Below are 27784 nucleotides of genomic sequence, written 5' to 3'. Positions count from 1 at the left end.
TTATACTAAGTGCACCTCTAATTGAACAAAAGCTGAAATTAAATTGCAATTGAAAGTAAATATATAAGTTTAGAGAAATTTGACACACGGGATGTTAACGGAGTTTGGCAAAACAAAGGCCTACGTCTCCGGGGGTTTGCAACCTCAAGTGGTGCGCCTTTCTATTACCCAATACGAAAGGATTACAACTTGTGAACCGTTGAGCCCTTACACACCAAGCGGGAGGTCAAACAGCCAACTCAAAGAGATGAGAACAATGTCTCTTAGTTCAAGCTACTCAAGAGAAACACTCAATAGATCACTCTAACCTAATCTAATTTGAGATTAGTGAAGTGGGTTTGAGGTTGTTTGAGAGATTTTGAAGTTTTAAGCTCTCACAACAATGGAGTAAGCTAAGCTCTCAGAAAATTGCTTTTTAGAAGTTTAGGGTCGGCTAAGATAATTTGGGAAGAAAGCCCAAAGTACTATTTATGGAGTCAGCTCAAAAATGAGCTAAATGAGCTAAAACGTTACCAACATTTTAATTCAAAGTGCGATTTAGGGTTTCAATTTTCTGACATCTTAGTAAAACGTTACAACGTTTGTAAAATGTTACATAACATTTTGCTCTGTAAAATCTTGATCAAAAACAGGATTTGTTTGAAGCTCAGATTTAATTAAAACGTTATAACGTTTTATGAAAACGTTACAACATTTATAATTTGAATTTTAACTTTGATACAGCTGTACTTATCGTTCTAACAATCTTTAAAACGTTACAACGTTTTGTAAAACTGTTACAACGTTTCAAGTTGTTTCTGTACAGCTGTGCTTCAACAGTTCTGACAATCCTAAAACGTTGTAACATTTTGTAAAAATGTTACAACGTTTTAAGTTGTTTCTGAGTTTGATCAAGCTGTTACTTCAGCGTTTCTGACAGGTTTAAAACGTTACAACATTTTACAAACGTTACTAACATTTTACCTCTGTTAAAACAGCCTCAAACTTACTTTACCAAGTATCTGATTTTACAATTTATATTCTTGATAAAGGTCTTCATGATTTCTTCAGTCCAAGCACTCCATAATGCAATTCCATTTGACTTGAACCTACATATCTTTCAAGAAAATAGAAGAAATCATAAAATTCAATAATTGTATGTTTTTGCAAATTAGTCAAATAGATGAAAAAGATTATTGCTCGAACAACAATCTCGCCCTTTTGACGATTTGTAAAAACATATAATGCGAGTAAGTGCATAAATCAAAAAAATTACCAATTTAGTTTACCCAATTGTGATTTTCCATTTCAAGCCATTGGTACCAATTTCTCCCAATTGTGATTTTCCATTTCACCTACTTTTTATGTCTTCGATCTCTTGTGGAACTAAGTTCGGACAGTTTTTTTCTTGCTTTTTTTTGTTCTTTTTTGTATTTCTAAACAGTTTCTTTTATAATACTATGAGAGTATATATCAACATTTGCGTATATAAAAGAGAATTAATACAACATCTCCAAACAAGTTATTTGAAAAAAATTCTATTACCTAACTTTTTTTCCAAAAATACCACAGGAGCCGATGTCTCCAAACAGGCCCTTTCTATAGTCTTAGTTAATTCTTACGTGCGTAAAATCAATTGGTCAAGGTTCGATTCTCTCTCTTTCTCTTGTTCATTAGATCCTTTATGTATTGTATCGAGGTTGTTGTGGATCAAGCGACAAGAGCTCGGCGCGGGATTGTACTAGTGACGAAAACATCATTCAATCCAAAACATCATTCAATCCCGATTCTCTTTGTTAATTTGGCTCTTTTAACGAGGATCCGATCTCCTAGTCAAAAAAAAATCCTAGTCAAATCCCTTCTCTTGTTTCTCTTTTTATATTGCACCTTGCCTCGATTCCAATGCCTCTGGATCTAATTGTGGTCTCTGTTTCTCTTTGTTTCTTATTTGCTTTCTCTTCTCTCCCATTGCTGTAACAGAGACGAGAGGTGAGTTTTTCAAGGATGAAACTGGGTTTTCATCATAGTTATAGTACTCCGAAGTGCAGGATCTCAGGAAGGCGTTTCTTAGCAATTGCAACGACAACTGCACTGGCTGTCGTCTTTCTCATCAGCTTCTATTCGATGGCCATTGCACCAGGTGTGTGTGTGTGTGTGTGTGTCTCTCTCTCTCTCATCTTCATTTTTCTGTGTTTTGACTGAATCTTTTCTTGTTATCTACTATCCGGGTTTTCGTATTTGTTTTTAGAAGGTATTTAAAAGACGATCCAATTATCAGGGGGTTGAATTTGAATGATTGCTATGATGCTATCATTGTAATAATTAAATAACTCCTGCTTTTTTTTGGAAATTGGTTTCTCAAAATTCTAGTTCGTATGTAGCATCTATTCTAGTCAATATTTTTTGCTTATCTTTTGTTTGTTAGTCTTACTTATCATGTTTTGTTGGATTTCTCCTCTTTTTGTTGGATTTCTCCTCTTTTTGCATCTTTATTATTTGTTTAATCATTTATTGTTTACCATCAGAGATTTATTGTTTACGTCATCTGATTATATCACGTCACAATATAAAACATATAATATTTAACTTGGATTTCTCCTCTTTTTGCATCTTTATTATTTGTTTAATCATTTATTGTTTACCATCAGAGATTTATTGTTTACGTCATCTGATTATATCACGTCACAATATAAAACATATAATATTTAACTTGGATTTCTCCTCTTTTTGCATCTTTATTATTTGTTTAATCATTTATTGTTTACCATCAGAGATTTATTGTTTACGTCATCTGATTATATCACGTCACAATATAAAACATATAATATTTAACTTTTTGATGTCACGTGATTACATCACGTCACATCACAATATAAAACATATAATATTTAACTTTTTAGTATGCATAGAATATCCATGTTTCCTTTTTAGTATAATTTCAGTGATATACTTAAGAAGAATTGTTTTTTATTTTCTCTAATTTAGTCTAATTAATATTTGTACTTTGAATTTTTAAAGTAATATCAGATATCCAACTGTCTTTTTTTTAAATAAAATGCAATATATATTTTTTTTATATTTTTTTATTTCTTATGAATTTTCAACAATTTAAATTAAAATATTAAAAAAGTTTGACGTAACTATTCACGTGTTTTTTAAATAAAATGCAATATATATTTTTTTTTTATATTTTTATTTCTTATGAATTTTCAACAATTTAAATTAAAATATTAAAAAAGTTTAACGTAACTATTCACGTGACATAACCGTCAGCCACCATTTTGATCACATCACATCACATGAAAAAAAAAAGTTAATCACGTCACGTGACCAAATCACAACGTGTTTGTCACGTTACGTCACAGTCTGCCAGGTACTTCCCTCTCTACCCAACTCTTGTAGCACAAAGCCCTCTCAAAAAACTGACTCGAATTTAAGGTCAATATCATGTTAAATTGAACAGAAAACAAGGACAAAGTAAAAGAAAATTAACATACTCGTGTATTATACAGAACCGTACATGAGGCCATGAAAGATATAAAATCATGATAAGACGATGCAAGAATGAAAGAAAAAAAAATCATAAATAATTTACAAATAAAAGAGATGCGCCCCACTGTGCATTAAACATGTTGTATCATTGTGTCGACTCAATTTTCTTTTTCATGGATGGTGCAATGTGAAGCCATGAACTCAAAGGTTTCGGGTATCTGGTCACTCGGTCGAACTCCCTCACACAAACAAATCCTGCATGCAATTTAACCAATTAGTTAAAGGCCATTGACATTAAGTTTACCTAATAAAACCCAGTAGGTAAAAATATAAAATGGGCACCAACAGAACCAATCACTGGTGCCAGTAAAAAAATGGGCACAATGAGAACCTGTCAATTGTGAAGTTCTAAGTGTTTCATTCTATATATTTAAAAAAAAGGAGAAATGCATGTTTTATACTTGTACCTCTCCAGAAGCAATACTGTATTTCATCTGTTGGTAAACCTGCAAATGGAATCTGTGATATCAGTACAAGTGAATTTATTACGGCCCTATTGAGTAAGGTAACGTACGAGAACAAAATTTACCTTTCAGGATAGATGATACTGTGCTACCAAAATAAATAGGACGCCTTCTCAACCTCCAAATCTCTTCTCTAGGAACCATTACCGGGTTTCGAGTTGTGCAATGATCAGCAAAGACCTGCATGTTATGTGCACTAGAATCACTAAATCACCATTCATCATTCAAGGTTAAAAAGTAACAGCTTATCTTGTAGGTCACAAATCACAAAAACTCTCAATTACACAGAGTATATTATGGAAGTCATCATCATAATCATTGTCATTATTTGATAAAATGGAGAAGAGTAAGCTCAAAGTTCTTCCATAATTTATGAAATCAATTAAATGAATTCACGACATAAAAAAGGCCAAGATGACTGCCCAAATAATATTGTAATATTTAGGATATGTGTACTAAATTAAACAAACATGGTGTAACCTCATGTAATGCTAATGAAATTCATGAATTTATTGCAGTATCATGATTTGGTAGTGCATCAGTAAGCAGTATTCCCTATTTTGGCATTTGATTCATGGACCAAGGGTTTGTTTTCTTCTCATTTTATACTATCATATGTTGAAAATTCAATTTCCATTGGCTTTCCAGGGTAAAAGGATTACAGCTGCCACCCGATAAAGCAATTTCTTGGCATATAATGTAAAAGAGCAATGCATTGAAAGAAATTACAACAGACCCTAATCAAGTACATCCAGAGTATATCCTTTCTACGTAGAACTTAATGCAAGAGTCAATGTAAATGTACCTCATTGACTTGAAAATATGTGCCATTCAGTGGAAAGCTTCCCCTCATTGCAGTTCGGCATGGTATCTACTTATGCAAGAAGAAACAGTATTTAGTATATTCACATACTAATTTTTGCCTTAACTCTTTGAAAGAAAAAAAGCTTGAAGAAAATAGGCATTTCTGTAAAAGAAAAATCAACAGTACCATTAATGAGCACTTGACATAACTAGTTTCCTCCTCCTCTGAAAGGAAATTGCAACTTTTCGCCTCTTTGCATGAGTTACAACGACAAGGCTTGAAATCCACAACTTCTTTTTCTGCAATATTTTACACACATAAAGCACCACTAATTATAGAGGATACCAAACAATCTCAGCTCACAATAAATCATGTACACTCTTTTTTATTTTCTGCTGCTTGTTTATGGTTGATTTAGATTTTATATGGTAACTATCCAAAATTCTCAGTGAAGTTCCAGTAAAATCCACTACAACTGCATCTGAAGGTATCCATTGAGATTAAGATAGTTGAGGTGCACACCTGGTGAATATAGTATCAAGAGGTACGGAGATGGATCATCTGGATCTCTTTCTTCAAACTCCAACTATGAGTTCACGATAATTAAAAAGTGAACATATAAACCAAATAAACCGTGATAATACTTTCTAGCAAACTTAACAGGGATAAAGAAGGTTGGTCTGAAAAAGAATAAGATGCTCACCCAGCTTAAAATAGGATGTCCATCTGGGAGCTCATAACTACAGAAGAGACACAATTAGCAAGGCCCCAATTTACAATTTTAAAAAATAAATAGCAAACACCATCAAACATTAAAAGAAACAACTATTTACAATATTTAAATGAAACAAAAAGCCAACAAATAGTAGTTTTAAATGACATAGATTAATAACATACGCCTCATGCACAGTGCGAAGGTGGCGTGAGTGCTTCAGCTGTGGTAGTGGAATTGAGGCTGCAATAGGAGGCAATAGAACCAACGCCTTGGAGATATCTTCAATCTGGAGCTCTGAATCATTTTCCCTGACAAGCTCTTCAATGTTCCTGACGAAACTCTCCATGTTTAAATTTATTGTCGGGATCTCGTCAGGGTCATCAAAACAGAGATCTTCTATATCAGGTATTTCATCTACTCTCTGCTCTTCTTCTGGAGTCATTGGCTCTTCAATTATAGGCTCGGAATTTGAACTGCGGGGCAAGGCCGCAAACTGAGCTGTCGGTACATCGGTGGGGTTGGGAAATGAGTTCCTTGCATTTTCAAAGGCAGCTGGGGAGCTGTTCCAAATTACTACCTTGTTTCCTTGCTGTTCTTGAGGCCCAGGCAACATCAGCCTAGCACTAAATTAAATATTAAACAAAGCAACTTAAATAGTTAGACACGAGAATAGATTTAGATGGTTCTAGAGATGGATTGCTGTCTGCCACACTAGCTTCTCGGACTATACAACATAGTTGTTGGATTCTCAAATATTATTTTCATTGATCATCTTTTGAGGCTTTTGCACAGGTAAGATCAGTGCTATTCAACCAATTATAGACTTTGAAGGATATATTGATAATTAAGCACCTATATGCATGTAGTTCATTTGTTATGCAATCACACATGCAACAAAACAATCCAATATAACAAAATAGTAGTAAAATACCTAGCAAAAGCACTTGCAAAGTGCTTACAATCACTCCTCAATGGGCATGCATTGCAGTTCGGCTTGCTTTTAGTACAAAAGACCTACATTATGAAAGTCCACATGTTACTTTATGACTTTCTCAAAACAGAAGAGTTGTGCTAATGTCTGCATATTGGTTTTATCGGATGGTTAATTTAATTAGTAAGTTTACTGTTGGGGTATTAAGCTCATTTTGTAGGGAAAATATCTACAAGATAAATGTTTGAAATTAAATCCACAGAATCAACTGAGAGAATATAAGCTGGCACCCTTGGACCTCACACATATCCTCAGCTATCAATTCTCACAATCCAATCTATTAGACTTGTTACATAAAAAACCAAAACTGAATAAATTAACTTCTCAGTGCCCTTGGTTAATGGAATGGCTGAAACCAATTCTAATATTATTTTTTTCTATTAGAATGTGTTGCACTGAAGAAAAATTATAATATATACATTAACAAGAAACTGAGAACTATCTGCTACTTATAACTAAAGATATCAGTTTTACCTTGCCAAAAGTTATCATTTGATAGTGAAGCTCATACCTGCAAATATTGTTTGTTAGAGAAAACATCAATAAAGTTCAACAATACCATTGCACGACCATACATTGAAACACCCAAAAGCATAGAAGTTATCCCCCTCAATCATAGTCTCATAGGCATTCCCCAATCAAGCTCTTTTGTACAAATTTAGTGTAAGAAATTTTCTTTAATAGGAAGGGGAAGGGGAGGAAAAGTTAAATGAAAATTTGCGCGATTAAAAGGGATATAAACAGGAAATTATTCCACAAATTTGACTTGGGAAAAAAACTTACAGTGTTTCTTGGTCTAGCTTGCACAGCCGAGGCCACAGATACTTCTGAATTGAATCCATTACAGGATACCTTCGCATGCAAAATGAGAAACATTTAAATTATATTGTTGGTAACCAATTTGTACAGAGCTTTATTTCAGGTACATTCTATTGAAAAAGGCTCTTACATTTCAAGAAGATGTATCTGCACCGACTCAGGGAGAGGTTGGAGCGGGACCCACCCAAGTCTCACGCATATTCGACCAACATTTGTATCAACCTAGTGGAATCAGAGAACAGGAATATTCAGGTTCAATTCAAAATACATAACAATTGAAGTGATATCCATCTTTTCCATTTAAGTCAAAAGCCCAATTAACCCAAAGTACCAAGAAGAACCAAAGGAAAGGGTGGAATAACTTATATTATTGTCTTGAACTAACCGGGAAAGCCACTTGATGAAGAGCCAGAAGACGTATGCACTCCACGCTCTTCAAACCCAATCCATATATGCTCAGTAAATATTCCCTAGCAATTCATAAATCAATTGCCAACATTAAATGTATGTACCAAGCCGTACAAACAATTACTTCTTCTATGACCTTAGGCAGGTTCCATTTTTGAATTCAAATTAAATGAGGTACTAACAAAACACTGAAACTATAATAGTCTGTGAAATACTTGATTTTAACATTGGATGAAATGGCTGTTTTGGGAATTTACTAACAGAAATAGTATGTGCAATAAAAAATCTTGACATAGAAAAAAATAAAGAAATAGATGGACTTACTTGGCTTGGTCCCCGGGAATTTCTCTCAACCACTCAAGATCCATGCTGCCATGGTCTTTCACTACCCGATTCAGAAAATCCTAAGAAAACAGAGAAGATATGCTAAAAAAATAAAGTAGATGCCAACATTTATACATTGAACTGTACAGTACAAAGTAGGATGTACCAGTGCATGTACTTGAAACACCATAAATTAATGCAGGCAGTCACAATTCCTAGGCTTTTTTCTAGAGAAAAATTCTGAACCCCCCAAAAGTTGTAACCTTAAAATTGCCTAAACCAGATACCTCAGATTGGAGAACATAAACCTTAGATTTTTCAAAACCCCAGAGCATATAATTGTTTTGCATAATAATATCCCTTAACGGTACACAAAGTTTTCCATAGTAACAAGGTTCAGCAAAAACTCACATTTCGTTCAGTTTTCGAGTATCTACTCCTTTTCAAACTCGGAAAATAAATCATCCATTTCAGCATCATTTGATTTATTAACAATATAATCAAAGATTTTCGTCCAAAAACACAACATTCAATGTTTATTTCACAGGAAAATATAAACATGGTTATGAGAAATGGCTGAAAGCGGCAATTGAAATTCAAAAAGGCCATCTCCCTACTTTTCCATTGGGATGTTTGTACAAGTCACGTGCTAAGGCTTTCATAATCCTAGTCTTTTCAGTTGGTTATATTCATAAAACTATTGCTTTTGTCATCTTTCTTATGCTGAAAAAAAATTCTCTTAATAAGATCAAATGGTAATAATGTGATTCTCACATGTGTTACCGTCGAGCATTGCTAGGACAACTGCATAACTACAATTTTTGTAAAAAAAAAAAATTTATAAACTTTTACCAAATCCCAGATATTTGTGATTGCCGAAGAATTCCCAAATAAAGAATTTGTTCCTATCATGCAAACAAATTACACCCAACCAAAGAATAACTCATAAATTCAATTGAAGGAAAATAAAAATGCGAAGGTGGGATCCAAAAAAAAATCTCAATATACCTGAATTCGTTCTGCCAAAACATTATCCTGGCCACGACCATGGATGGCCTTGGCAATCTCGCTTTTGTCAGAATGTCTGACAGCATCCCAATCAGCTGAATGCTCTACTTTCACACTCCTCCCTTCTTTTGTATGCCCATGGCAAGATAACTTTTTTCTGATGGCATCCCAGTCAATGTCCTCTTGCCCAACCTTATGACCCTTCTTCTTTGGTACATTAGCTTTCTTCACTTTGAGGGATCCACTTCCTTCTTTTGTAAATTCTTGAGGTGTTTTACCTTTTGGTGCCTTTTGGGGTGTACCCTTGATGTGGATATCAGTAATATCAGCAACAGAGGTTGGCTCGTCAATTAGATGCGATTTTGTCCCCTCAAAATCTGCGCAGTCCAAGTTGAGAGATGAAATAATGAAACAAATACTAAGCAAAACAGTACAATTACCATCTCACTTAAGAGTACAATATACCAAATACTTACCTTCCCACTAAGAAAAAATCATAATTAAAAAAAACAAAAAAATCATAATTATAATGACAATGATGATAATGATAATGATAATGAATTAATAACAGTGACAATGACTGTGGTAATGATAATGAAAATCAAACATACCGAAAAAAAAAATGAAAGTCATTATCTGTACTAAAATGATTAAAATTGGAATCTAGTTTGAACCTCAATGGTTCTGATCTGATGCATCTTAGTACTAAGCACTAGTGGACCTAACCTGGTAGTTGATACCTCCTATGGAATTCGTGGTAATTTAATAGTTCACTATTCATGTAATCCAACTTACCTGAAAACTTCTTGTCTGGCCAAGTTACATCCCCATCTTTCTGTCGAGGAAAGCGCGCACATAGTGAAATGAAGGCAGAGCTTTAAATCAAAATAAACAATGAACAATTTGCTAAACTCCATTAGTTAACATAAAAGGCAAAAACATTGACCAAGTGGTGCCCGAGCTCATAACTGGGTATAAGTATATTTCAACCTCATTTCCATGCATATATTTGGCATTTAATTGGGTTTGTAGGAAAGAAATGACATCTATTCTAGGATGAGAATCCATAATAAAAGCTATTAATATCTATGACAAAGTTGATACCACATGAGCTCGGTGCACTACATATAGTTAAAAATAGTTATAATTTTACCTTGAAAGTTGATCGCTAACATTTTGAGTAAGAAAGGCTCCAACAACAGAGTCCACCACCGATCCTTTCCACTCCGAAAAGCATCTATTCCCTGTAACACAAGCACTGACTGTAAATTCTTATGCAGGGTTGATATATGAAAAACTGAGATAGGGCCAAAATTAAAAGTTCAAGTGGCACTAATATCTTTCAGCACACAGGACCTACATTTACTGCTTACTAGATTAATATATGGGCACCAAAAGCCTTTTTTTCAGAAAAAAAAAAAAAAAAAAGATACGGTAAATATGAATTCTTCAGGGGCTATTTGGTCATTTATCCCTAATGAGTTGCCTTATTTTCAATAGTTCAACTCCCAAAAAAAGATACCGAAACAGTATTGTTATTTTCATCCAAAGCTGAAGGATACTATGCTGTACACAAAAAGACTGAACTAGTAAAGGCAATAACAATGAAAAGCAATGGAAAAAAAAAATGAACCTGGCCTTTCAGTATTGACTCATCATGTGCACAGAAAGAAAACAATTGGTTCTAAATAGAAAAAAGAACCTTGAATGAGCTTCATTTTGGCAATGAACCATTCCGCCATATTTCTAAAATTATCCCTTTCCGTCCTCCATTTCTCTTCTCTTTCTGGATTTAGCCCTGGAGCTGAGTTGGAGTCACCATTATCTTCACCCATCAAACGATTCCACTCAATCAAAGAATCTTCATCTAGTGCTACTATTCCTCTATACTTGTCCCTCTTTTCCTGATAAGGTATAATAGCATTCTCATACAACTTCATTTGTGTCATTTTCAACACAATTTCCTCCAGCATGTCATTGAAATTTAATTTGGGTGACTGTTTTGCCCTTCCCCGTTTAACACCTCTACCTCTGAGACGCTTTGTTGTTAGATGGATTAAGTAATCCTTCAAACCTGCCCGGTCAATTTCCTCCAGCATGTCATTGACTTTTCCTGTCTCACCTTGATTTAGCCTTGAATCCATACCAGCATGCATCTCTCCATGCATAACTGCTTCAGTCTTATCCCCTAGATTGAAGTTCAACCCATCTGCTACTAATGGTACTGGTTTGACCACATTATGGCAATCCAAACTAGTAATGCCAATAGAATTCTCTGGGCTTGGAGTTGTCACGGCGGTGTTCTCTTCTTGAATGACTGGTTCGTTCTCAGCCTCTGGATCAGAGTTTAATCCCTCTTGTAGTGGTTTTAGTTGCTCAATGGCATCATCAGAATTGCTAGATTTGTTCAGGTTTGGATTTGTACCAGTGATGATATCTTCAGAACTGACTAGCTCTGTGTTATCCTCAATGCCAAAGTGCAGTTGCCTTCTCACAGATTTCTCTAATATTTGCTCTGCAGCAGTGGTGCTCTTCTCCTTATTAAAAGGAGGACGTCTTTTTTTACTCACAAATGATGGTGTCAATCCAGGTGAATTTAAGGGTTTTAGGCCTGATTTGGGGTCAGGTGTATCTGGGCCTTCTAACTTTTCAGGCTTTGAGTCATCTCCATTGGGAAACCTTCTACTCTCGGGCTCCAATTCACATGCAACCGAGGCCTCTTGATTTGTCAATTTAGGTTCACATGAAACTGGGGCTTCGGGGGTTACGGGCTTCGTGTCATATTGGGCCTCATGATTTGTCAGTTTCTGCTCAGGTGTAATTGGGTCCCTTGGGCCCTGATGTTTCGGGTCAAGAGTTGTTGGAGTTTTAGCATTTGTGTGTTTAAAGTCTGGAGTGAGGGATTGTGAATTTCCTGGTTTTGATTTTGTTGTTTTTTTACCGCTTGCCCCATCATCTACAACCTTTGGTTTGTATTTCTTTCTCTTTTGTTTTTTCTGAGCTGAGTTGGTCTCTTGATCGTTATTTTCGGAATTTTCAACTTGGCCTTCGTTTTTACAAGGTGTAATGGGTGGAATCTGATCTATGTTAACTTGGCTTTCGTTTTTACTTGGTGTAATCGGTGGAATCAGATCTCTGTTAATTCTTCTCCCGGGATTTGATGATGGTTTTGATCGAGGACGTGAAGGGATTCCTGCCAGACAGAAAAAGAAAAAGGGAGCCAAATTAAAACTTTTCAGCTAAAACCAAGTAGGGCTATCTAATGGTACCTAGGCACAGGTGAAAAAACTCACTGAACGAGGCCCCAGACAACAAATCCTCTGCTAAATTCAAACTCTGGCCAGAGTCATGGCTGGAAATGAAATCTCTCTTCTTTATCTCAGGTAGAGGAACCTGATTATAGGAGAACTCTTTCAGCAATTGGTTTGAAAATAAGGGTTACTTTTTAATGAGCAAATTCTAAAAGGTGAGTACTGTGTAATTACTACCTCGGTAAAAGCAAGAGCCCCAGCCAGTTGCTGCTTCAGGCTGTTTCCTCTACTAGTTATCTCCATCCTTGTATATATTATGTGAAAATTAAAAGGAGCTGCTGAAAAATTGGGAGTTCAATGGTGAGAAGAAAAAAAATTAATGACCTAAGAGAATAAATTAGCCAGATGCTTTATATAGGAACGACTATCAAAATATGGAAAAATATAGGCAAACTAAAAGTAAAAACACAAGTATATCACAACTTCTATCAGACATAAATAGGAGAAGTTCTATTTATAGAACTGTCCTTCAGAATTGAGAGTGCATTGTACTACTTGATTTCCCCAATGTATAAAAGAAATATACAAACAAATAAATCAACAATTACTAGACCAGGACACATTAAATCCTACGGCCAATCATACTCCATTGCAAAATAAATAATATAACAAAAAAGAGGATATCAATCTAGTCGTAGATTGTAAAATCCATCTCTCTTTAACCAAACTAAAGAACGAAAATATCATAAACCGCTAACTCTCGCTCTCAATTGCATAATTACCCAACGACTCACGCACGCACGCACGCACACACGCACCTTGACAACCTCTAACCGCTCAAGCGCCGGAGTTTATCCAAGAACTTGTCCGAGGCGAGAGGAACCAGAGAGAGAGAGAGAGGATGGAGGAAAGGTTAATGGAAATGAGTTAATAGGGTTTAAGCCTTCAATTTTATTGACCAGGGGTCCCCACAAACAACTGGCACGATTCAGTGATGACAGGTAGGACCATGCACTGTAGATTATCTTTCCTACTCTCCGAGTGTTTCCAAAAAAGTCCTTTACACACACTGATCTCCAGGTCCCACCTATAATTTCTAACTTTTTATATGTTTCCCTTTTTTATTCAACTTATGCACCAAGATCAGGCGTTTTTTCTCGGTAACCCAGAGGGAGAGAGAGGACGCCGAGGTCGGTTACCTTCGCGCCTCAGGGTTTACTGATTGAGTTAAAGGAATCTTTATTGGCTGCTCTAGGTGTAAGTGTAACCCGTCGTGGTCCGATTTTCTTTCGTAATTGGAATTCTGAAATTAGAGATAATAAGCGCATTATCTCTCGGATTAGATTAATATAGACTTGTATTTTTATCTTAGTTGATTTTATTTTCGTCAAATCCAAAAAAAGAGGTATTATTTCTTTTTTTTCATCCACCAAATTAAGTCTTTTTTTTTTCTTTTTTTTGTAAAACTAACTCATCATTATTATGGTGCATTTTTCACAATTTAAAATTAATTGAATGAGAATGGAACAAAATACTAATATCAAAGCGTGCTACTAAAAGAATACTATTAGTATATATTCCTTCTATTTTTTGAAAATATTTTATTCTTGTCCTATTCAAAAAGAAAAAGTCAAATTTTAAATGATGGCATTTTTATGTTCTCTTCAATCTTTTGAATATAAAATCTATAATTATAGGATAATAAAAACAATATAAATTTTATAATCTTGTTGAAAATCATTTTCTTTTCTTTTTATAAAATTGTGACTCCATAAGACATGCCTTGGTTCTAATTAGAGAGAAGAATTGACAAAGCATGTTTAAGAAAATATTGTTTTACAAGAGATTGATATGTTCATTATTTATTAAAAAAAATCATTATTAAAATATTAGCTACACTTTTGAGATGAGATATTATTTCTTTAAACTACTTACTGGAATAATATTTCTTTGACGAGCTAATGCTTTAAGTAATTAACAGTACTTACTTTTATTTTGTGAGGATATTATTTTCTTTTACAAATACACACTAAGCTAATAAATTTTATTTGCTTGATTTTGTTAACTAAAAAGAACTTATCCAAACCAATATGATAAATTTTGGTACACCTAGTCCAATCAAAATCTTGGGAACATCTTCCCCTTGTCCTATTGTGAGGTAACTTTGACCGCAGAGGAGAATACTTAGAAATTTCGGTAATTCATCTTCTGCGTGGGTCATTCTGTGAACGCCCGTTAGCTGCTCTGCGCGCGTAACGAAGAGCTGACGGAAAAAATTATTTATTGTGAATTTTCAAATTTAAATTTAAGACTGAGGTTACCGTACTTTGCAGTATGTATATACAGTGGCGGATCCAAGAATAATCAGGATCATACAACTGTTTTTTTTTTTTAGATTCAATGGTATTTTAAACTTATGTCTATCTCTAAATTAATATAATGTCTATCTCCGGATTTAATTTACGATCTATTAGAAGAAAATTGTGTGGAAATAAAGTTAATTCGGACTGAATCGCGTAAAAAAAAAAGAAAAAAAAACTTAGTCCAGTTCGCTACTCCACTTAAATCATTGATTTGTTAGGGGTGTGTTTGGATGGAAGAAGAATAGTTACTAATCCTGGTTAGCACTATTATGAGCTACTATTTTTGTTTGGGTGTGTTTGGATTAGCAAATATGGGTTATTCTTTATTTGTCTTTTGTGGATTTTCTCACTATTTTACTAACCCAACAAAATGTTGAATTAGCTACTATTCTTAATCTTGAGTTAGCTCTATTATATTGATCTATTCCTTGTTTCATCCAAATGTCCCAGAAAAAAGAGGTACGCTACTAAAGATATAAATATGTATCATGCCATGACTAGTCACGCCATAACTTGAATCACATGTCATGTCGTGATCAAAATTGGAATGATGGTCATGGCACCGCGAATGGTCACAATACGTTAATCATGTTGTGACCACACGTGACGTGTCCAAACGTGACAAATCACATTTGTTACATTTAATTATGTTTTTTTTTATTTTAATTTAGGTTAGTTTATTTAAGATTCACCATTTGATAAAGATCTAACGATCATAATTACACGTGACCATATGTCGTGCTGTGACCAAATCTTTTGTATGGCATACCTTGTCGTGCCAAATTTTTGAAAGATGATCACAGCACGTAACCGACACACGTGCCTTGACGGAACCATATAGTGTTGTGACATTTTTAGATCCCTTCCACTGCTCTCCTCCGATTCGTCAGGAGAAACAAAAATTATACTCCTGTCAATATTTTGTGCCTATATCTGATCAAAATCCTGAATCCGCCCCTGCGTTCATAGGATAATACCATAAAATATATATTTTATGGTATTATCCTAAATAGAGAAACGTTATAAAGCCTTTATAGGTTTAAAAACTTGATATGATATGTATAAAGATTGCAATTTGAATTTTTTAAAGACTTGATATGTGAAGTATAAAGTTTTGTTGTTATTAATAAAATTTCAAAATCTTGAATATTTTACACTACTTTTGATACATAGTATTTATGGAATATTCCAATTCAAAATTAAAGCACAACTAGTGTCAGTTGTCAAATCTTCATAAAGAGTTTATATGTCCAGTATTTACTAGGACTTTGTATATTTAGTATAAGAACTTACACGTGTAGGTTTAAAGACTTGCATGTGCCAACAAGAGTCAGTTGTAAATGCATTAGCAACCCTCTAACTAGAAGGTAGTCGTGATCAAAACTCGCTAGTTGGGAGGGGGATTTGACTGGAGATTGAGTCTGAGAGATGGTCATCATGTTTAAAAATATATAATAACTTACAGGTAGAAACCACCTGATCTAATGATTATTGATCATTCAAAAGTAATAATTTTCTACCTATCTTAAAGTAAAAGTATCTAAAAATATAAAATTTGATCTCCAAATATTTCATACGAAGATCATGTTGGATGATTCAGGTTGACTATTTTAACTTTAAAAATGACCATAGCACGAATCTATGTGCACATTGCAAAGTACCACAGTCTCAGTCTAAATTTAAATACATTATGTTTGAAGTTATACTTAGATGATCAATTCACCTGTATTTTTAGGTACTAAACAAAAATGAGAATTTTTCATCGGTTAGTTTTCTTTAGTTTAGTCATTTTTCATCTTCAAGCTAGCAAGTACTAATTTAATGGAAAGTTTTCTCTATTTCTTTCACATTATTATTCAGATCCGTCTCTTATGCATTATGACTTAGCATTATTTGAGTGTTTATTGAGCTTTCGGTTCTTCTCGTTTTAGCAAGCATCTTTCTCTATTTTTCTTTTTAAGGCAATGAAATGAATGTCAGAGTTCAAAGAATTCTTCTTTTTAAAAAGTAAGAGCATCTATACATTCCTAAAACTCAACTGAGTTTCTAAATAACTGTTAACTACTTTTAAGAAACTAAAGTCTTTAAAGTTTCTAACTCTTACGTCTCTAAAATTAATTTTAGAGTTTCTATTAAGCCACGTCAGTAATAAATTAAAGGGATCGACTAACAGTCCCCCTACTTCAGTCCCCTATCTATCCCCCGCACTAAAAGACAAAAAAATAGTTAAAACGTGCTAACTACCACCAAAGAGCAAGATTAATGCTATTTTATTAATAGTCAAAACGTATAGTATTCATACCTACGAATTTATAGTATTCATACTTATTATCAGAACCATTCGTCATATGTAAACACAAGCTGGAGGGGACTAGTAACGACCAGGGGGACCGCTGACGTCTTGTGACAGCCTGGATTGGGGACCGCAATCGTCTGAAAGCGACATTTGCCAAGATTGGACACCACTACAGCGAATCTATATATTATTCATATCTAAATAAAGAAGCATTCATATCTAAACAAATGAAGTATTCATACCAATGATTACGAAGTATTCATATATGTTTGAAATAATTTATACAATTCAAAATTCAAAGTCAGATTCATCTCTCTCACCCCACCTCTTCCAAGAAGTATTCATACTGACGATTACGAAGTATTCATACATGTTTGAAATAATTTATACAATTCAAAATTCATTGTCAAATTTATCTCTCTCACCCACCTCTTCCAAGAAGTATTCATATCTAACATGAAGTATGCATATCTAACAAATGAAGTATTCATATCTAACTAATGAAGTACTCAATATCTAACAAATGAAATATTCATATATATAACTACTCATATCTAACTAATAAAGTATTCACACATGACACTAACAATATTCACATCTGACACTAATAATATTCACACCTGCCCAGATTGGGACCAAGAAATATTCTCAACATACTAGTATGCATATCTAAAACAATGAAGTATTCATATCTAACTAAAGAATTATTCATACTGACGATTACGAAGTATTCATACATGTTAGAAATAATTTATACAATTCAAAATTCAAAGTCAGATTCATCTCTCTCATCTCACCTCTTCCAAGAAGTATTCATATGTAACATGAAGTATGCATATCTAACAACTGAAGTATTCATATCTAACTAATGGAGTATTCATATGTTGCACTGTGACAACCTTCGCTGGGCTAGCATGGACCCCCTCCAATGGTGCACCTCGCTCTCCCCGTCGAATCTTGACGGTGCACCATGCTCTCCTCGCCGGATCTCGACGGTGCACCACGCTCTCCTCGCCAGATCTCGACGGTGCACCACGCTCTCCTCGCCGGATCTCGATGGTGCCCCACGCTCGCCTCGCCGGATCTCGACCGCCATCACAACTGTCGACGTGGGTAGATGGTGGCGAGCAGTAGAGGAGAAGAACATGGTGAGTTTTGAGTTGTGTTGAATTTTTTTTTTTCTTTTTAAGAGAAGATTGAAGAGGGTGAGTTTTGACCACGTGAGGGAACAAAAAATGAAGGTTGTTAGGGGGACAGATAGGGGACAACATCTTTACTCTAAATTAAAAAGAAGAAACAATTTGTGCCAATCATTTGGGCAGCATGGAGTTTATAAACAGTTTCTTAATAAGAAACTTTACTGTATAATTTATAAATATGAAACTCTTTAACATCTCTGAAATTGGATAAGAAACTGCCACATCAAATTAAAAACTCTAATAGTCTAATAGTTTAAGAGATATAGATGCTCTAAGATAAATAAATTGTTAGTATACTCAATTGATAAGTTTACGAGTCATACAAATTAATATCATGCAATCTGAGTATCATTCGATGAGCATCAAGAGCCATTTAATTTAGGTTGTTGACATTCGAATCACTTGTTGACTGATAAAATTAATGTAAAGTAATTATCATTATCTTTTATAAATATGATATGATATGTTCATAATGCAGAACATGTATATAATGACCGAGAGGATGCAAAATTAGGGGTGTCGATAGTATTTTAATTGTTTATGATCTATTCGTATCGTATTCGATAAGATGGATATGGATAAAGAATTGTTTTCGTTAGCTTTTTGGATATGGATAGAGGTACATTTTTTTTTTCATTAGCTAAATGGGTATGAGTATAGGTAAAAGTTATTTCGTACTCATTGGGTAATGAGTAATTATATAAAATAAAATTGAGTAGAACTAGGGTGTTCCTAGGTTTATCAAGCATCTTTGTGAACTTGACTCTAAAACTTATCAGAATGACTTCAAATGACGAATTTGAACTGTTAAAACTCATCTACCTTACAAGTAATGCATCTATATGCAAAAAAAAAAAATAACTTTCAAATTAATTAAGTATAAAATCAAGCGGTCAAAATTAGGAGATTTATAAATTAATTTTAATGTATTTACTTTTTGAACATTTTTTTACCGCTTAACTTTATGTTAAATTAATTTCAAAGTTTAAAATTTTTGCATGTAGATGCATCACTTATAAGATAGATGAGTTTTAATGATTTGGATTCGTTATTTAAAACCATTCTGATAGATTTTAAAGTTGAGTTCACAAAAAGACTCGGTGAACTCAAAAACATCCTAATTCTACTCAATAAAATTATATATAGATATATAAATATTATATTCAATACATTTCTTTTTTATCGTTGTGTCCACGTTGAACCAAATTGAAGATAAAAATGTCCTCCTTCGTCATTGTTGCAACCTTGTTGACCTTAAATAAAATTGTATTGTACAAGCATATGTACCTTTTAGTACATAAGCAATTTTGAAACAATTAACCTCAAACAATTGCTCTCTGATAGATATAACAATTGCTGGTTGCTAGAGTGGAAAAAACGTGTCGTGTCGTGCCGTGCCGTGACTAATACACCGTAACTTTGGTCTCATGTCATGCAGTGCTGTGATCAAGTGAACAGTGACCTGTGCCGTACAGTGACCAAAATATCAAGGGATGGTCACGGCATGCGAGTCACGCCGTGGCATGATTATTCACGTGCCGTGTCCAAACGTAACTGATTACGTTTCTTACATTTAACTATTTTTTCATAATTTAAGTTAGTTTCTTCAAGATTCACCATTTGATTAAGACCTAATGGTCCTAATTACACGTGACTTGTGTGATTACATGACGCCATGAAGGGGTGGTCACGGCACGGAATAGTAAAATGCGCCGTACGTACCGTTCCGTATCGTAACCATGCCGTTCTGTGACGGAGCCGGCTCCACCGTGCCATTTTTCCCACACTACTGGCTGCTCTCCTTGAATAAGTAGCAAGCCACTAGTATCTTTTTTTTTCAAAAAAAGCAACAAGTTTTTACAAACCACAACAATTTTACTTATCACTACTGATCCAAATATCCCCAGTGTTACCTACCTAGACCTACTGAGTCAATCTAACTGCACATGAATCACAATTTTTGGAATTATAACGAACATAAAATTAAGAGAAAAAACTATAAAAAAAAATAAAGTATTATATTAATATTATTCGTTATTTATCCGTTACCGTTTCGTTATTAACTAATTTTAACAGATAATGATAGAATCGAATAAAATCAATTCTTAATAGATAAATGTAAGATATGAGTAAGGTCAATTTTTAATAGATATGTGTATAAAAATGTTTCTGCCATTACCGTATCGTACCCCGTGACACTCCTATGCAAAACCCACTATCCATGGAGCCCTAGAATAGTGAGATTCCAATGGTTTCTTGTACCTGTAAAAATCTATACGCATTAATGTTTTTTTTAAGACTGTGCTTCACAACCAGTAGCAAAACGAAAAGGAACAGAAACGAAAGGAATGAGAGATGCGGAAGATATTTCAAATAAATTAAGGTGAACTTTTTTATACATGCAACTTATCTCTACTGCCAAACGGAGTTCGATCTTTAAATTATGAAAATTAAACGTAAATAAAAATCAATTATATAAAATTTTGTTTGCGAATGAGATCAATTTTACAGTATTTATGACATTTTATTCTAAACTATATATAGAGAATTATATATAATTACAAAAAATTAAAAAAAAAATGAAGGTCAATATACCTTGTTACTGCCTCCGTCCGTGTCTACTAACTTTCGTGTTCCTTTAAAAAATTTGATTTTGAAGCAAGTAATCAACATCGGTCAAGTGCAGTCATGCTCACACTTCCCTCCCTTCCCTTTTCTTTCCCTTAGGCTGTGCTCCACAAAATCCACGCGGAGAGGAACGAGAAGGAAGAGAAAGGAAGGAGGCAGCATGCGGTTCCCCTGGCTAATCGGGTACAAATTTGAAAAGTTTGTATAGCGCGTTACTCTCGCTACAGTAGCACCTTTCCCTCTCCGAATTTGTTCACTTGGAGTGGGTGAACGGTATGGACAGTCGGCATTCCTCTTCTATTCTCCTTTGTTCCTGTTTCTTTCTTTTAATGAAGGAATTTCTACCTTTCTCTAAAGCACAGCCTTAATTTCATGTTGTGCCTATCTAAATAGAGCTATGTTGCTAGAAATACCAATATTCATATTTTGTGGGATTGCAAAGTGTACAACAATACTGTGCCTAGTTTTTGGTTTTATAGTCAGTTTTTTTTTTTTTTTTTTTTTTTTGAGACGAAGCCCTTAGGCATTTATAGTCAGTTGTTGCATGAAAGTTAACTGGCTCGAGCATAAAAACTTTTGTTGGAACTTGAATTGATTATCCGACAAATTCTGCTAGTTTGTCAGATCAGCTTTCAGAAAAGCTAAGAAAATAAACGAATAAATTTTCTTTTTTTAGCAAGCAGCCGAAGAGAATAAAGCCCACAAAGTCTAAGCAAAGCCTGGTTTCCACCAAAGCCCAATATTCTCAAGAGCCCTGGGGTAAAGATTTAACATAGCAGTTTTGGCTTCATGCAGTACAACGAATATAGAGTCAAAACAGAGCTGCATATGATTCGTGCGCTACGCGAAGCCAAAACTATTCTGTTAAAATCTTTACTCGTCACACAGCATTACCTCTTCCCCCACACCTTAACATTCTCTCTCTCCACCGGCACCGATCCGAATTCTCCATTGAAACCTACGATCAAACCCTTAGCCATGGCACTGGCCTCTCTGCGGCGGATCGGCGCCCCTATCTCGCTCCTATCCAAGCACCAGCTCTTTAGACCCACCTCCTCCGTCTCCGCTGCCACGTCGCACTCCGCCAAAGTCTCCGATCGGATCGTGCGCCTCTTCGCCATCGACTTTGACGGGAACAAGCACGAGGTGGTGGGGCTAACTGGTCAGACACTGCTCCGAGCTCTGGCAAACGCTGGTCTGATCGACCCTGCCTCACACCGCTTGGAGGAGATCGAGGCCTGCTCGGCTGAGTGCGAGGTGCACATTGCTCAGGAGTGGCTTGAGAAGATGCCTGAACCCAGCTATGAAGAGAGGTATTGTTGATTCATAATATAAGTAATTGAAGAAGCTCCTAGACTCTTAGGTGGTTACAACTTACAAGTGGAAATCAAAATGTTGAGGTCTGTTTCTTTGGAAAACCATGTTACCTTTTTAAGCTGTTAGGTTCAGGGCTGTACCACTGGATGCTTTACCATACTGTACTGTATCGCTCTTAAGCTTAATACCAAATCAAGTCCAATATGTTCCAATCTTTGTTATTGATTTTCTAGCGGGTTGCCTGGTCCATTTGGTCTTCTATTCTGGTGCTGATGCCTGACATGGAAGAAGCTATAGCTTTTAGATAACCCTTTATGTTGTTCATGTCAATTTATCCTGTACTTCAAAAGTTAAAAATAAATTCAAAATGAAGAAAGATTCAATTTGGAACTACATGCCTTTTTATGTATTTTGCTTAACTAAGCTCAATTTCAAAAACCTTTGATTCTAGATGGTTTGGTTTTATAACTACGTACTGCTGCTGACATTGAATCCTATTACCAATGGGATACATCTTGGCACAAGTTAACTAAATGTTTACAAAACTTAGCAAATTATTCTTCTCCTCATCTTTCTCTATTTCTTTATTTTATCTCTGTAATACCAATTCTTGGGTTTTGCATAACAGTTCACCGTTTAGATCATTTTTTTTTTTCATCTTACTCCTTTGCTTTGATGAGTTATAATTCCAGCCGATGTTTTATTTGGTGTGGTTTGTCACCTTTGTACTTAGTATCAGAGTTGTAGTTAGTTAGCATGAGTTAGGGGTTGATTACTTTTGCATTTAATCATTTCACCTTCTAGTAATTCCGTTTTAAGCAATTTACCAAGGCCCTGGGCTTGTCTGTTTGGGTTAAAATCACAATTGACTTGAATTGGGACTATGGTCTCTGTCACTTGCAAAACATGTGGGATGTTCACTGTTATCTGTACTATTCCTTTCCTTTAATTCTGAGTTGTGATTATCTGGTGTTTTGATAGATGTATCAGTTGCAATGTTGTTTCTCATTCATATGAGATACCACATTGTACATATGGTAGAATTAAAATTGTAAAACAGTCTGGTGCACATGCAAAATGAGCACTATTTTAAGAGTCCGGTTACTATGCCATTGGTGGCATTGCAGCCTAAGTGCCACCGGCTCCAAAACCTATCAAATAGGCTTCAAACGACGAATCTGAACCATTCAATCCAATCTACTTCACAAGTGATGCGTTTATATGCGAAATTTACAAATTTTCGAATTAATTTAGTATGAAGTCAAGTGATAAAAAAAAGAATGTTTTTAAGTTAATTTTAATGCATTCATTTTTCATCATTTTTTGACCAATTGACTTGATACTAAATGCCATCGAAAATTTATAAATTTTGCATGCAAATGCATCACTCGTGAATTAGATTGGTTTTAACCTATTTGATAGGTTATGGAGGCCAGTGACACGTAGGCTGAAATGTCACTGATGGGATAGTAGGCAGATTCCTACTTTAATATTAACTCTGCTTTGAGCGACAGTTGTGACATGTAAACAGGTACGTGCTGACGCGTGCGTCTCGCAATCGGGTGTTGAACAAGCACGCTCGACTGGGGTGCCAGGTTATTCTAGCACATGAGCATCAGAACATGGTGGTTGCCATCCCTGAGGAAAAGCCTTGGGACATACCATAATTCGTTTTCGCCCCACTTTTTACCTGTGCTCGTTCTGCAATTCTGTCTGTCATTTCATGAGAAACTATAATAATAAACCTTTGAACTATTATTTAGGCAAGATTCTGCCGGTTGGTAATCGGTTTTCTTTTAATATATTGATGTTTGTTTTGTCATCTTGTTTCGTAGGGACTTATGAAGCACTTGCTTTTTCTTAAGGGTTAGCATCTCCGAAAGCTAAATTTTAACTCGGGGACTTGCTTATTCATGTATAAGTGATTTCAGTGTTTTGTGTTCATATCATCCTGCTTAAAATTCTGCGTTGGGACTCTGGAAGCTTAATTTTTGTTTTTTTAAAAGGGATTTGATAGATATGTTTTATAATAGATGCACACGATATGTGATCAATACAGTAGCAAACTCTCAATAAGTTTTAAGTTTATTTAAAGTTCACCTTGATAAGACGAAGTTATATAAAATTCATACTTAGCAGATATTAACCACGTTCAAATCTTTACATACAAATGTCAATTCTTTATAAACGCAAATTTATATAAGATTCATGCTTAAAAAATTTATATAAGATTTAAATTTTTAATATGTCTACTTGATTCTTATAAAGTTCGCATTCCTTTTTTCTAATGCATCAAATTTTGAATCCGTATCCCCCCAGGTACCTGAGGTGCAAGCCGCGAATCCGGACCGTTCATTTCACTTGATACGAATCTCAAATCAGACTCCCTACAACCTCAACAGCTATCGATTTGAGTTTGGTCTGGATGGAATTAATCTAGACCATCCATTTTTATTAATTACACCTCAGGTACCGGAGGGGACACGGACTCTCAAATTTCTGCATATGCATTAAAAATTGCGTAGTTGGTAACAAAATGCTAGCGATGAAAAGCATTGCCACCCTAAACCATAAATACATGCCGATACAAAATATTGTTGTTTACCAACTTTTCATCTCGTTAACAAAATAAATTAAGTGACAAGATGCAAAACATATTGAACGGATATCGAAAAACTAATAATTTAATAAAATGACTAAAATTCTGTTGAAATTAGCCTCCACATTTTCAATAACATACTTTTTGTCAACTAATTTAAATATAGTTTAATCTGACATTATTGGACTAATTAAGTAGTTAGGCAGTTGTATTATGTTGAGTTAGTTAACATGATATAGTGGCATGATTAGTAATTACAATCAAGTCTGTAACAGAATAGAATATAGGAAACCTGTGTCTATATAAACAGGGTTATAACATCATTCTAGAGTTTAATACAAAAATCATTTTGCTATTATCTCACTGTTATCATGGTATCAGAGCCTTTGTGCTCTTCTTCTTTCCCACTCAATTAAAATCAAGATCTTTTCTACTTTCCGCTGTTTTCATCCCTTTGAGCTGATCCTGTCATGGCGGAGCAACAACCTGGTAGTCAACAACCAAATGGTCGAATTGCCCCCACTGCTGCACCAATCTCTGATTCTCTGATCCAGATCAATGTCCTGGTTTCTACTAAACTGGATCGATCCAATTTCTTGGCCTGGAGATCCCAAATCGAACCGATTGTGTTTGCTTATGACCTTTACCATCACCTAGATGATCTGACAGCATCTCTGACAGCCTTCATCACAGTAGGTGGCGCCTCTGTCGCCAATCCAGCCTACCTTCCCTGGAAGAAACAAGACCAGTTCTTACTAGGCTGGTTGCGATCCTCCATCACCGGCACAATGCTGGCTCAGTATACTACTTGTCAGACAGCTCAGGATTTGTGGCAAGCTCTTCACCGGGTCTACTCTGCGACCTCCAGAGCCAAAGTCATGGAGCTCCGGCACATGCTTCAAACTACCACTCGTGGCGGCTCATCTTGCAACGACTTCTTTGAGAAAATGCGAGGCATTGCCGACCAACTCACTGCCACTAGCTCTCCAGTTACCGAGTCTGATATGGTAAGCCACATCTTAGCTGGTCTCGATTCTGATTATAACTCTTTCGTTGTGGCCCTCACCACTAGATCCAATCCGATTTCTTTGGATGATCTCCATGGTTTTCTCCTTGCACATGAGTCCCTGATCTTTTCTCATAACCATAGTAGGAAATATCGGTATCGGGATCGGGATCGGCCCCGGCCGATACCGATCCGGGATCGGCGTATCGGCCGGTATCGGCCGATTCGGATCGGAAAATCGGACTTTTTTGTCAGAATCTTGTTTTACACTAAAAAAATAGGAAAAAAATGATAAAAATTAATTTTTCAATAATTTATGTTTAGATAAATGATTACAATCAAATAATCTACTAATACAATATAATACAAGCATTAAAACTATAAACATATTCTTTTACTGCCAGAAACTATGTCGTGCTGGCTGGATCACTTCATCGCCGTCTGTATTATAATAAAAATGGGGATATTGTTGTCCGGAACTAAAAAAAGAAGACATTGTAGATCCAAATGAAGGATTGTTAACATCTTCATATCTATATGCATATGGTGGCTGATTATACCCCCCACTAAACCCTGATGTACTCGACATCTCATCATAAGAACTAACATTTTGACGTCTTGTTAGTTCATTAATATTTTTAAAAGATTGACCTTTGCTTGATATTGTTAGTTCATTAACATTAGATGTCGTGACTTATAGCACTCTTATAGATGGTTTGTGCAAAAAAGGTGAAATTATTAAGGCAAATGAGTTGCTGCATGAAATGATTTCTAAAGGGTACAAACCCGATATTGTGACTCATACCATGCTTATAGAAGATCTGTATCCTCCCGAGTACCCTGACTTGTACAATGGGCAGAAATCTGAACCGTCATTTTAATCCCGCAGCTTTGATCTTCTAATCTATATAAAAAACAGTGCCCGCCATGTGACTGCTGACCAGCTCTCTCTATCTCTCTGTTGGGTATTGGACCAAAACAGCATAAATCGGACCAAAACAGCATAAATCGGACCAAAAACAGAAAATCCATCAGTATCGGCTCGGTATCGGATCGGACTCGGCCGATACCGATACGTATCGGCCGATCCGGATCGGTATCGGCCGATATTGCCTACTATGCTCATAACTCCCCAGCCGTCGCCTTCTCTTCTGATCCCGCTGCCTATTACTCCAAGCCAACTAAATATGGGCCGAATCAGCCCAATAACAGGGGTAGAGACTATATGGGCCGTGGAAATTTCAGAGGGGGCTCCAGTAGGCTTTCAGCAGGTCGTGGGACTTCTACAAGGCCTCCCTATTCAGCACAGCCTAACAGAGGAGCTTCTGGCTCAAGCTCTCAGCTTACAGCAGACCTTCCAACTTGTCAGATTTGTCGAAAAAGAGAACATTAGGCTCTTAACTGCTGGTATAGATTTGATCATGCCTACACATCCGAGGTTCCTACCAATGTGCAAGCTCTAGTGACCTCCTCCACTTCTACTCTGGATGAGGGTTGATTTTTAGATTCGGGTGCCACGCATCACGTGACATCCGACCTCAACCAATTGAGTTCTTACACTCCTTACTATGGTAAGGATCACCTCCAAGTAGGTAACAGTCATGTTCTTTCTATTGATCACCTTGGCCATTGTTCAATTAATAGTAAGAATAGACATTTCCATCTAAATGATGTATTACATGTTCCTCACATTACCAAGAATCTTATAAGCATTTCTAAATTTACTAGGGATAATGATGTGCTTATTGAATTCTCTCATTTTTGCATTGTGAAGGACCGCCGCAAGATGACCCCGCTCTCAAGCCAAACTTAATCATGGTCTTTACAATCTCCCTTCTTCACCTCAAGTGTTTCTTGGAGAGAGGGTTGCGGCGGACATTTGGTACTTTAGATTTGGGCATCCATCTTCTAGCACTACTAGTTTCATAATAAAAGAAAATAATTTTTCTCTTTCTTCTAATAAATTGTCTCATTGTGAGGATTGTGCAAAATCTAAGGCACATGTATTACCTTTTACTTCTTCTACCTATTTTGTTTCTCAACCTTTAGAGGTTATTCAC

At 35.5% G+C, this 27784-nt stretch overlaps 2 protein-coding genes across 4 annotated transcripts; one reads left to right on the top strand and one right to left on the bottom strand.

The window, feature by feature from the left end:
• Positions 1-3483: 3483 nt before the first annotated feature.
• LOC144575427 (DNA glycosylase/AP lyase ROS1-like) lies at positions 3484-13394 on the bottom strand. Of its 2 annotated transcripts, none has more exons than XM_078325569.1 (21): positions 13135-13394; positions 12554-12654; positions 12359-12458; positions 10768-12258; positions 10219-10309; positions 9861-9940; positions 9066-9442; positions 8058-8137; positions 7711-7795; positions 7456-7547; positions 7290-7358; positions 6981-7017; positions 6447-6529; positions 5698-6138; positions 5504-5540; positions 5323-5386; positions 4987-5099; positions 4801-4866; positions 4061-4175; positions 3939-3977; positions 3484-3726 (listed from the first exon to the last, which is right to left on the bottom strand). In XM_078325569.1, the coding sequence occupies exons 2-21, from the start codon at positions 12617-12619 to the stop codon at positions 3617-3619; spliced, it is 3636 nt and encodes a 1211-aa protein (XP_078181695.1). In that variant the 5' UTR covers positions 12620-12654; positions 13135-13394; the 3' UTR covers positions 3484-3616. The 2 variants fall into 2 exon arrangements, with proteins under 2 accessions (XP_078181695.1, XP_078181696.1); XM_078325570.1 differs by having other exon boundaries at positions 12554-12651; positions 13135-13286.
• Positions 13395-21635: 8241 nt separating this feature from the next.
• LOC144575373 (2Fe-2S ferredoxin-like superfamily protein) lies at positions 21636-23941 on the top strand. Of its 2 annotated transcripts, none has more exons than XM_078325480.1 (2): positions 21636-22115; positions 23651-23941. In XM_078325480.1, exons 1-2 carry the CDS (start codon positions 21781-21783, stop codon positions 23784-23786), a joined length of 471 nt encoding a protein of 156 aa, XP_078181606.1. In that variant the 5' UTR covers positions 21636-21780; the 3' UTR covers positions 23787-23941. The 2 variants fall into 2 exon arrangements, with proteins under 2 accessions (XP_078181606.1, XP_078181607.1); XM_078325481.1 differs by having other exon boundaries at positions 21651-22115; positions 23634-23941.
• The last annotated feature ends 3843 nt before the right edge of the window (positions 23942-27784 follow it).

Source organism: Carex rostrata, chromosome 24 (assembly GCF_964058835.1).
Source record: "Carex rostrata chromosome 24, lpCarRost1.2, whole genome shotgun sequence".
NCBI lineage: Eukaryota > Viridiplantae > Streptophyta > Magnoliopsida > Poales > Cyperaceae > Carex > Carex rostrata.
Note: the sequence above shows the minus strand (reverse complement) of the source record. Positions and strands in the feature narration are given on the sequence as shown.